Genomic DNA, 11,435 nt, shown 5'->3' on the forward strand with positions numbered 1-11,435 from the left:
TAGAGGTTTACGTCAATGACATTGTTGTGAAGACCAAGAAGTTTGATGATCTCATCGCTGATCTGGAGGAGATGCTCGCCAACCTATGAAGATTCAAAATCAAGCTAAACCTCGAGAAGTGCGTCTTCGGGGTTCCCAAAGAAAAACTCTTCGGTTTCATGGTCTTGGACCGAGGGATCAAAGCTAACCGAGAGAAGGTAGAAGCTATCCGATGCATAAGGGCTCGAATAAGATCAAGTGGGAGCCACACCCTTGAATAAGGGCTCAAATAAGAACTAATGAAGAGTGCTGACTCTTTTCTACCTTAAAAAATATCATTATATTTGTAACCCTTGATTTACTTTAAACACTTGTTTTAATACAATTAAATTCTTTTTTTATATTATTAGAACTGACGCTTTAGGGTCGGAATTTATACCCTGTTTGGATGTAGATATTGGAGCACGAAATTAGAAATTGGAATTAACTTTCCAGAATTATATTGTTTCACATGGAATTAAAATTTAGAATAAGAGACCCAATTCCTTTAAATTGGACTATAACTAAAAACTCTATCTCACAATATAGAGCATCACCCTTTTGTATTACGTGGAATTGGACCACACAATTCTAAACTCCAATTCAGTGACATCCAAACAATAGAATTGGAATTACATCTCATTTCAATACCATGACTGATTTAGACCATGTTTGGTTCACTGCCTAACTTGCCACACTTTAACTAACTTTTCTGCTTAAATTTAGTTATTCAATTCGGACGACTAACTTTAGACAAAGTGTGACACATTTAGTCACGAACCAAACAGTCCCTTAGTATTAAACTTAATTTAATTTTATACCTTCTAATATCAACATCCAAACTGAGTATCAGGGTAAAACTTTTGCACAGCTAGCTCCTGGCAGGCAAAGCGAAGCTTACACAGACAGGGAAGGAAGCAACCGAAGCAGCCAGGAAGCAGCCGTTGGCAAGGCGCAGTCCCTCTCACCTCACATTCCCCGTCTGGGCATCTCCCTCGCATCTCCTCCACAGGCCACAGCGCCACCGCGGCGGCGTGCCTTTTACAAATCCGAGGGGCGTAAGGAATTCCGCCGCGTCCTCCCAGAAGAAAAACAAAAGCGACAAGCGGCTCGCCCTGCGGGAGGACCCGACGACAGCTCACTCGCGTGCGCCACCCATCCACCTCCCCGAGACCCGACCCAGATCTCATCTCGCGCGCGGCGGTCCATGGCCACCGCCGCCACCGCTTCCCACCCGGCTTCCGCCTCCACCTCCGGCCGCGACGCTCTCGCCGCCGCCTCCTCCTCCCCCGCCGCCGTCTGCCTCGTCCCGTTCAGGTAACTTCCCTTCCCCCCTCCCCGTGCGCCACTCCCACTCGCTCGGTGGGAGCTGGCGTTCCTGATTTGACAATGCGGTACGGTGGACGTGCAGGTGGTGGGCGCGGGTGCGGGAGGAGGAGGCGGCGGGCGGGGTGCAGTACGCGGCCACCGCCGCCGCGTCGCCCTCCTACTACGGCCTCAGGCTGCTTCACAGCTTGCTGCACCCGGATCTCGTCCTGCGCCTCGAGCGCGGGGAGTGCCGCGCCGGTGGCGGGAACGGAGGCGGGCGCAGCTACGCGCTCGTCCCGGCCGACGAGCTCTCCAGGGCGCTCGCCAGGTGAGCTCCTCCGCGCCTTTCCTCTGTGCCTGCGGCTTGTAGGGGTCCCAGATTTTGATGCACCAGCTCAACGGCTGCCCATCCGTAGCAGCGCGATGGTGCAGCTTGCAGTGTTTAGGATGTACTGTACTGAATGAGGCAATGATTGATATAGTATATTCAGCTGTAGTGTAGTTAGTTGTCAACGTAGTGATTGTAGCGGCAAGTGAATCTCGTCCTGAGTCCTGACACCATTTTTAGTTGTGATCAATTGGGCCTTAAGGTTTTCAGTGTTCACACGTGTCTCTAGCAATGTCTTAAGCTTGAGCGCACTTCCCCAAGTCCAGTCTCGGTATGCAGCACCGATCAAACCTGAGGCACGAGTGTTCAGCATTGTTCATGAGAATGCTGTCCTCATCTAGATGGGCAAGGTGATACCAACTTGCTAGGGAGATGAGGGCATGCGTGTCGGAGCAAATCCTTTATTAGTTGCTGACTTGGCGTGTTGTGTGTGTTTTCGACACGTGTCCTGCCGTTGCTAGTTTTGTCAGAATTCCATGCACGACGAGCACTTTGACGATGACATACTAAAACAGGACAATTGCTTATCTCCGGAACACTCAAGCACAACATAGGACTGGTAGTTAAGGCATGCGGTTACTGGTCTATCAAATCTAGCTTTCAAAACCTTACGTGTTTCGCATGCGATATGCTTATGAAGCACATGAAAGGCATGCACTTAGATTTGTGCTGCGTGTTACTTTTGACCAGATTATTGTTGTTCCCTAGACCGGCTGCAGATCTGCTATAATATTTGTGTAATCAAAGCCATGAATGAAATTGTATGTCCTGCTTCATGTTCTTTGAACTTCTCAATTTTACCTCTATCGTCTCACTATGTGGCTGCATAAAAACCATCAAACATCAGAATCTGTAATCCAAGGGAGCCTATCACGTCGCGTTGTATCCTCACATAGAATACATGTGGGCACACTGGTTTCAACTGCAACATGTATGCCTATCTGGTCTGCAATTGTAATTGAATTGTAGGTTTGTCCTGGTTTGTGAATAGAAGCATTGGTTGGGTTCAACACACAGGTTATATTATTATCTGTTTATTTGATAAGTTGGAAGCACCCTTGAGTATCCACAAATGAGTATACCACTATACCTTCATTCATGGAGTCAAATATTTCTCTTTGTTAGAGTATATTGTTAGGGTTTCCATGTATACCCCTATTGTAATGGCCTTTGGCCCACTTAACTTTTCTATTAATACATTCCCAACCCAGGATTATGAGGCCCATTTGGATTCTTTGAATTGAATTCTATTCTAACAATCATAATTTAAGCACAAATCATTTAGGCTAATATGACTTTATGTGGAATATATCTGTATACTACTGTTGACCATATGGGAGAAATCTTTATGTGCTACATTTCTACTATAGAGGAGCAAGCCGAAGAGCGTGTTATAAATTATAGAGTAGAAATATAGCTTGATGATACATAGAATCAATTTCCTTCCCTCACCCTATGAATTTGAGTTAAGCTTATACCTAAACTTTGAAAAGTGGTGGAATGTCAAATTCTAAGCCAAATAGCCTATTCTATTAAGTAGATTTCAATTCCTCCAAATTGAAGGGATCCAAACAGCCCCTTAGGGTTTTCTCCCATTCTAACACTCTTCACTGCGTTTGACTTGAAATCTGTTTCCTCTTCAGTGACATATTCAGCTTCGTAGAATTTAGCTCTATTACTTCATAGCTTATGTAACATAATGCTCCTTGTACCTTTACCCTTACATCTCAGGCTCATAGCTGTGTTTCACAAGTGCTTTATGTCGCTTTTTGCCAGGCAAAACTCTGGTTTGGGTTTACAAAATAAGCACTCCTTTGCTGGAGATAGTGCTGGTGCTTATCCTTTGGTGCTTAGGATCTCTGTCCGAGAAACAAGTATCTTGACACTGAAGATCAGCAAAAAGGTACCATACTTGACAGGCAGTTTGTGGCTTAATTAATTCCTTCTTTTGATAATACTTATGCCTTTAATTCTGCTTCAGGACAATCCATTTGAGAATTACAAACGGGCTAACAAGATTTTTAATGTGGATTCTCAACCAGTATGCTGCTGCTCACATTTCCAACTTTGGAAATACACTTCAATTACTGCTGTTTACTTAATGTTTCTTTATCCAGGTTCATGTTTGGGATTTTTCAGGGCAGACAAACCTAATATTAATGAATGAATGGAATAGACTACATGACTGCTGCCATGCAGATCAAGAGGTAGCATCAGTTGCCACATCCGATACATCTACTGTTTTTTTTCATTTCACTGGAATTAATTTATATCTGGAGATGATATTAATTTCTGTTTTTATCGTCTTATATCATGGTCTAATATTTTCTTGCCAGATGTACTTATCCTTTTCATTTGTACGTGCAGAATCTTCTGGAAGTGCAAGTCTATGCAATGTCTGACTCCTTAACATCCAAAATTGGTGGTACCAACAAAGAAAATTATGGAGATATTAGTGATATGAATTCTGATTCGTCTTACAGAAGTTTTGGAAGAGCTGGTTCTATGGGGTTAATAGGATTGGAGAATCTCGGAAATACTTGCTTTATGAACAGTTCAATTCAATGTTTGGCTCACACACCAAAACTTGTTGAATACTTCCTTGGTGATTATGCCAAAAATATAAACCGGACTAATCCATTGGGATTGAACGTATGTAGATTTTCTTGTTAACATGCAAAAAGTCCACTCCAAGGATTCAGACAATTCTTTACTGACTTTTCTATTAACTAGGGTGAACTTGCCTTGGCGTTTGGAGAACTGTTGAGGAGCTTATGGACCACTGACGGAAAACCAGTTCCACCTCATTATTTCAAGGAAAAAATTGCATGTTTTGCTCCTCAGTTTGGTGGCTTTAATCAGCATGATTCACAGGAACTTCTTGCTTTTTTACTGGATGGTCTCCATGAAGATCTTAACCAGGTTAAATGTAAACCGTATGAAGAAGCAAAGGATGCAAGTGGCCGTCCTGACGAAGAAGTAGCAGATGAGTACTGGAGCAACCATTTAGCTCGAAATGACTCTGTTATAGTTGATACATGCCATGTAAGTTTAAATGCCCCTATTCTTTAAACTCCACTCTTCCTGAAATAGTGACATATTTATAGTTCTTTCGTGCTTGTAACCTTATATCTGTCGATTGATCTCACAGACTAGAAATATGTTATTATTAAAACACTTATGGAAGTGACCCTATTCTATTGTAAATACTTTTTTGCAGATTCTAAACACTAATCAGGGGCTGGGATTAAAACACTTAATTGATCTATAGTTTTTACCAATTAAGGGAGTGCATAACCACATAATATTTAAGATTTTCTATTTGAGTAAACATAGAAGCATCTTCATTGAGACATTGCCTATTCATTTTATTTTTTGTAATCTGTTGCTACTTGCCACTACGAGGATGCACCTTGCTATTTTTGTTGCCACATGGTGAAACTATATATTTTATGCAGTATTAGTTCAATGTGAATCCTTTTATGTGTATCAGTGTATGTTGTTAAACTCTTCTGATTATCTTTTGCAGGGACAGTACAAATCTACATTAACTTGTCCTACTTGCAGTAAAACATCTGTCACCTTTGACCCATTTATGTACTTATCTTTGCCTGTACCTTCCACGGCAAAGAGGGTAATGACTGTAACAGTTTTCAGCACTGATGGTAGCAGAGAACCATGCTCGTATGACGTCAGTGTGCCAAAATTTGGGACTCTGAGTGATCTTGTTCAGGCTTTAAGCATTGTTTGCCTACTTGGAGATGATGAGATCCTGCTGGTTACAGAGGTATGGTTTCCCTTCCTCGTTGCCCCCTTTGTTTTTTTTTGCAAATTTTCAGAGCTATTTTAAGCAAGAAAAGTTATTTAGCTCTTTCACTTATTGAAACTGACTATGCAGGTCTATAATAACTGCATCATCCGATACTTGGAGGAGCCTTCAGATTCAGTTTCATTGCTGAGGGATGGAGATAAACTAGCAGCATACCGTCTACCCAAAAGACATGAGAAATCCCCCCTTGTGGTTTTTACACACCAACATTTTGTCCAGTAAGCACACCCAAATTTGGTCAGTGATGCAATCCGCCTTCATGACATTTTGTGTATTCTGTTAACATTGTGTTTACCTGTCATTTCATTCAGGCATTCTAGTGATGGTAATTTAACTCCACAAATGAGGGAGTTTGAGGCCCCACTTTTGGCAGCACTTCCAGAGGAAATTAGTGGATTATCTCTTCAGGATATCTACCTAAAGTTGTTGAGTCCATTTCAACTTTCCAACGGGGCTAGTTCGCTTAATGATTGTATGGAGTCTAATAGTGACTCCGTCGATACGCCTTCTGATTCAGGCAGTATCAATTTTCAGAACAGCCAATTGGAAGATGGCCCTGAAAGCAACCACTGTAGTGCTAGTGAATGTGAAGTAACAAAAGGACCTGATGATTTATACGATGGGGTTTCTGGTTCTAACAAGGAAGCACATATGGACTTCGAATTTTATTTAAAAAGTGAAAGGGGCGAGGGCCAGCAACAGAAGATAGAAATTAATGAGCTCCATTTATTATTGGAGACAGCACCAAGCCGGTTGCATGTGAATGTCCACTGGCTACAGAATGCTTCAAGAAAATATGCCACCTCAATGCTGAACAATCTACCTGAGATCCACAAGCTCGAGCTTATCCCGAAAGGAACTGAAGATTCTGTTGCACTACATGGTTGTCTGGAAGCCTTTCTAAAAGAGGAACCGTTGGGGCCGGAGGACATGTGGTAAGTGTACCCTGCGGGACAAGCGTGTTCCTTTTGGCTTAACTGTTTGCAGAGTAGCCTTATCTAAAATCGTCCTTTTTTTCTCTCAAACAAAATCATTATTGCGCTCACACTGCAAGCGTCACTGTTGGTTTCATCCATTATTGAGTCCCACTTCATCCTGTGCTTGCTTACCAGGTATTGCCCGCGCTGCAAGAAGCATCAGCAAGCGATGAAGAAACTGGATCTGTGGAGGCTGCCCGAGGTTCTGGTGATCCACCTCAAACGGTTCTCCTACACCCAGTTCACAAGGAACAAGCTGGAGACGTTCGTCGACTTCCCCACCGTCGATTTGGACCTGTCGTCCTACGTCGCGGACAAGAGCGAGCAGCCGAGCAGCCATTATCGCCTGTACGCTGTTAGCAACCACTACGGAAACATGGGAGGGGGCCATTACACCGCCAGCATCTATGTGAGTCCCTCCACCCGCTCCGTTGAATCGTTGTCTGTGCTGAGTCCTCAGACTGTCTTTGGTTCCGTTTTGATTCCTCGGTTGACGATCAAGGCTGGTTGTTGGCTGGTAAGGCGGGTTGCTGACACGTTTGCCCTTTTTCTGTAGCATGAGGAAGGGAAGGGGTGGTACAAGTTCGATGACGACTGCGTGACCCCTATGAGCGAGGACAGCATAAAGACCCCGGCTGCCTATGTTCTGTTCTACAGACGAGAGTGACTGACTGGGGATTGAAGCGCATTTTTCTGCAGGTGGGTTTTGGTCGGCAATCCAGAGCAGACTGCCTCCCTACACAGTTTGCTGCTTCAGGCGTGTCTGAGTTTTCTAACGTTTCGGCATTTGAATCTCTCAAGCCATACTGACGCCTACCGGTGATACAACAACATTATGTACAGATTCATCTGCCAACAGGAGAGAGAGAGAGAGAGAGAGAGAGAGAGAGAGAGAGAGAGAGAGAGAGAGAGAGAGAGAGAGAGAGAGACCTAGCTCAGTGCAATATTCTTTTTTTCGCATCAGCTCACAGTATTCTTATATGGGTAGTACATGGACCCCACCCACCCGCACACACCAACATTGTAATTCCTCCGACTTCAACCGGTGATCACATCACATTCACCATTAAAGAAAGGGTCAATAGACACATCTTTTGTCGTCGCGCATCGAATCGGAGCCAGGGCGATGTAGTGGCAGTCGTGACCAGCCCCCGTTCTGATCGGTTGGGCGTGCGACAACGACGCTGGAGCTACCCTCGTGCTGGGTGCTGTCGCCCCTGCCCGTGAGCCGCCAACTCGCCGGAACCGTCCCCCCCGCGCGGCGATGATTGGATTGGAGGCGTGGAACCGGTGGCTTTCTGGACCAGCGGCACTGCGGCAGCCGATGGGATGGATGGCTGTTCCTGCAAGCACCGCTCGCCCCTGTGTGTGTGCCGTGGTCACTGCCACTGTTTGCGGGTGTGTGGTTTGACAAAACAAAAAAAAGGAATAATTGGATCTATACCATTAAAAGATCTAAACTTTAGATATATACCATGGACCCCACATGTCATTGACTCATGTGGACCCACATGTAAGTGAGATAGTAATGGTATGGATCCAAAGTGGTGATCTTTTAATGGTATGGATCCAAATTTCCAAAAAAAAAACGAAACGATTCTGCCCTATCTGGAGACCCATCTTTTTTTTTGGTTTGAGCATCTGCCGTGATGCGGCGTAGGGCCGGACCAGAGTAGTGGACCAGGACCAGGTGGGAATTGGGATGGGCACCGGGCCTTTTTTTTTGGCGAGGCGTCAGGACTCAGGCGTCGTCTGTCTGTGGGCACGGGCACGGGCACGGCTGGTTGTCGCGACAAGTCCAGGGGTATAGCTACGGTGTGTGCAACGAACAGCAGCAGCAGGCAATGAACTCTAGCTTGCATGATGGGCAAGCAGCAAGTGCCGCCGGCCCCTCTTTCTGCATCCTGTCTGTCCCAGCCGCGGTGCAGGTGCTGCCGCTGGTCTGTGTTTGATCCATCGTTCCTTGACGGGCCGGTATTGTATTGTATCCAAGCACCTGTTAATGTGCGTGCTGTGCTGTCCGTCTAATCGTCTTCTGGTTTGGCTCGTGAGCCGGGTGAAAAGGGGATAGGGGAGACCACATGAATGCTGGCTGCTTCTGTGATTGGATCGGATAGCCAGACCAGATGCCTCTGCGAGGGCGCCGGCTAGTGGCCAACCCCACCCTGATGCGTGATGTCTGACTGGGGACGGGACTCAGCATCAGCGTGCTCCAGTCGAGCAGGAGTGCGTGGTAGTAGTACACTGACACTCACCCATGCATGGGCGGAAGCGGAATGGCATCTGCTACCTCCGATCCGTCTCTCTCTCTCTCACTGTCTCTGTTATTACGTCAATGAGAACGAAGAATGTAAAATCTTGCAGTATTTCTTGTATCGCTAGCCGCCACAGGACAGGACAGGACCCACCATTGCAGACTTAGCTCGATCGATCGTTCGTTCCCAAAATTAAACGACAGTGACTAGCTAGCTAGCCCGGGCCGAGGAGAGCGAGGACGACCGTCGGCCGATGACGCACGCGGCGCTGCAACAGTGTCGTCGTTGCCCACTGCCCCGCGCTGCGACAGTCACTGTTGTGGCTGCTACACATATATAATACTGCTATACTGGCCGTGGCCGGCCAGGGCGACGTGGGCGACCAAGCAAGCTCTCATCCTGCTGCAACAGTCACTCTTCGCGCCAACATGGCAAGATCGTCCACGTCCAGTGCATGCAACTAGCTAGCTAGCTAGCTGCCGACCGGCCGGCCGGAGGCCTGCCGTCGCCATTCTTGCCCCATCCTGCTCGATCGCCATGCACGGCCCACGCCCCGGCCTGCTGCGTGCGTGCTGTTAGACCAGCGGTCAAGACGCTGGAGTATAGCACATGCACACACACCCCGGCCGGCCATCTGTCTCTGTTTGTCGTTGCAAGAGTGCAAGACAGCGCGCGATCCAAGAGAGATGAGCTGCCTGGGAGAGGGCACAGGGCAAACGACGACAAACGAGGGACAGGGAGGCAGCAGCAGCAGGGGTTCAATCGTGCACATCAGAGGCGTGCGGCGTTTGCATGCATTCATGCATGGATTATTGATTGCATGCAGTTGCTTGTCTTCCTAGGCTCCTATAGCTACCTAGCTAGGGTGTACTACTGTTTTGGGACACAATGCAATGTGCCACTATATATGTGTGCCAGCTAGTCGCAGCTCTCCTCCCTCATCATCTCCAACAATGCATGACTTGAATCGGTGTCCTATCTTAGAATATACTATGACTCAACTCATAAAAAACAGCTACAACAATATTATATTTTACAAAATTTTATCAAAAAAATATAGAGCACAACATAAAGTAACCCAAATATACTACTCTCTGGATTAGTGCCATGTCCTTGTTTTCTACATCATTCTCAGCATTATCTTTCCTAATAATGCAATTCACTTCCAAAAATGTATAATTTAAGCTTCACTGTTGGAGCACAATTTGTTTTTAATGCCCTAAACGCTTTAAGCGATGTAGTATTTTAAATTTTCGAACGAGTCACCTTGTTGGTGATATGTCTCTAGATTTATTATCATCCATTTGAATATAGACATGAAAACTAAGAGCTGAATCGACTAATATTTTTGGGACGGAGGGAGTAATTAATTATTTTAAAGTTTAGCCAGCTACAAAAATACCATTATTAGTTTATTAGACCACGCAGGTATGCTAAAATAGCCTAAAGTTTAGCAACGACTAAACTTTGTGCCATGAAATCTAGCTAAACACGACCTTAACCACCAGTAAGTTTCTGATAAAAAAGGTAATAAGGTGTTTGTTTGCAACCCTGTCAGGCAGGTACGTTCCCAGACAGATCGAAGCCCTAGGTGGTTGAAATCTATAGAACCAGACGACATCTTAGATTGATGACTACTGACTCGTCAGGACGATTGTGTTTGCCTGCCTCACAATAGAACGTACAATCTCCAAATGCCTAGGAGTGCTCACGCCACCAGGCAACTCTGCCGGTCAAACAAATAAACAAGCCTTTTTCATGATAGACATTGGTCAATGATGTGCAGACTGTTATTATGTTAAGGCTGTCTTCAGCAAGGTCCTCTATATCCATCCTTTGCAGTCTCCTCTAGAAGATTTCATCCTCTATATCTCCTTCCTCTCCAACAACGTTATTTAAATCATGTCCTCTGTAATCAAATACCTATATCATAGACATTTTTTATTTTTATTTTTTTTACATACGTATTTGTCATACTCTCAAATGTATTGTACATATTTTAGTTTTGTTAAACTGGTTATTTAAATTATTTAAATGGATAGATGACTGTTTAGAGAGAAACTCTATATATAGAGAATCCAGCAAGGTCCTCTAAATTTAGAGGATCGTTTAAAGGACGCTGTTGGAGAGTGTAGAGGACCGTTTGATCCTTTATATTTAAGGTAGAGGATTCTTTAGGGGCCCTTGTTGGAGCCAGCCTTAGCCCGGCCGGGGCATGATATGAGATAGCATGTAATGAACGAAGGGACAAATATTAGAAAAAGATGTTGTGGGCATATTGAAATTGAAGGTTTAAGTATAACTATTGTGTAAGTACCCAAAGGAAACGTTATTATGTTATCTTACTAGCTTGAAAAACCATACCCAGTTTTTTCACAACCAACTTTAAGCTCATTCCAATAACTTTGTCAAGTTATTGCACAAGAAGATACATAAAAAATCTTTTGATTCCTTGAAGAAATATTTCGTTTAGGGTCACATTCTGGTGGTGTGTGACGTTAATTTATACCATATCCGTTCTAAATTGTAATTTGTTTGATTTTTTTTATTCTAAGCTTGACTGGCTCGTCATATTCAATTTTTTCATAATTATTGTTAATTTTTATCGTGACATCGTCTACTATATAATATACTTTAAATACGGCTTTAATTTTTTTTAT

At 44.6% G+C, this 11,435-nt stretch overlaps 1 protein-coding gene across 2 annotated transcripts; it reads left to right on the forward strand.

Annotated features, from left to right (window-relative positions):
- Positions 1 to 1,263: 1,263 nt before the first annotated feature.
- Positions 1,264 to 7,608, forward strand: LOC100384307 (uncharacterized). Of its 2 annotated transcripts, none has more exons than NM_001398814.1 (12): positions 1,264 to 1,335; positions 1,430 to 1,654; positions 3,491 to 3,617; positions 3,696 to 3,755; positions 3,832 to 3,921; positions 4,082 to 4,366; positions 4,448 to 4,759; positions 5,244 to 5,501; positions 5,613 to 5,761; positions 5,855 to 6,478; positions 6,656 to 6,929; positions 7,077 to 7,608. In NM_001398814.1, the coding sequence occupies exons 5-12, from the start codon at positions 3,874 to 3,876 to the stop codon at positions 7,185 to 7,187; spliced, it is 2,061 nt and encodes a 686-aa protein (NP_001385743.1). In that variant the 5' UTR covers positions 1,264 to 1,335; positions 1,430 to 1,654; positions 3,491 to 3,617; positions 3,696 to 3,755; positions 3,832 to 3,873; the 3' UTR covers positions 7,188 to 7,608. The 2 variants fall into 2 exon arrangements, with proteins under 2 accessions (NP_001385743.1, NP_001385744.1); NM_001398815.1 differs by having other exon boundaries at positions 3,854 to 3,921.
- Positions 7,609 to 11,435: the final 3,827 nt, after the last annotated feature.

This window comes from Zea mays, chromosome 7 (genome assembly GCF_902167145.1).
Source record: "Zea mays cultivar B73 chromosome 7, Zm-B73-REFERENCE-NAM-5.0, whole genome shotgun sequence".
NCBI classification, from domain to species: domain Eukaryota; kingdom Viridiplantae; phylum Streptophyta; class Magnoliopsida; order Poales; family Poaceae; genus Zea; species Zea mays.

Excerpts from the sequence above, each read along its gene's own strand:
- LOC100384307 (NM_001398814.1), top strand. The coding sequence starts at position 3,874 with ATGAATGAATGGAATAGACTACATGACTGCTGCCATGCAGATCAAGAG. Across the intron at positions 4,760-5,243 it reads TTATAGTTGATACATGCCAT|GGACAGTACAAATCTACATT; the intron begins GTAAGTTTAAAT and ends TATCTTTTGCAG. Across the intron at positions 6,479-6,655 it reads TTGGGGCCGGAGGACATGTG|GTATTGCCCGCGCTGCAAGA; the intron begins GTAAGTGTACCC and ends CTTGCTTACCAG.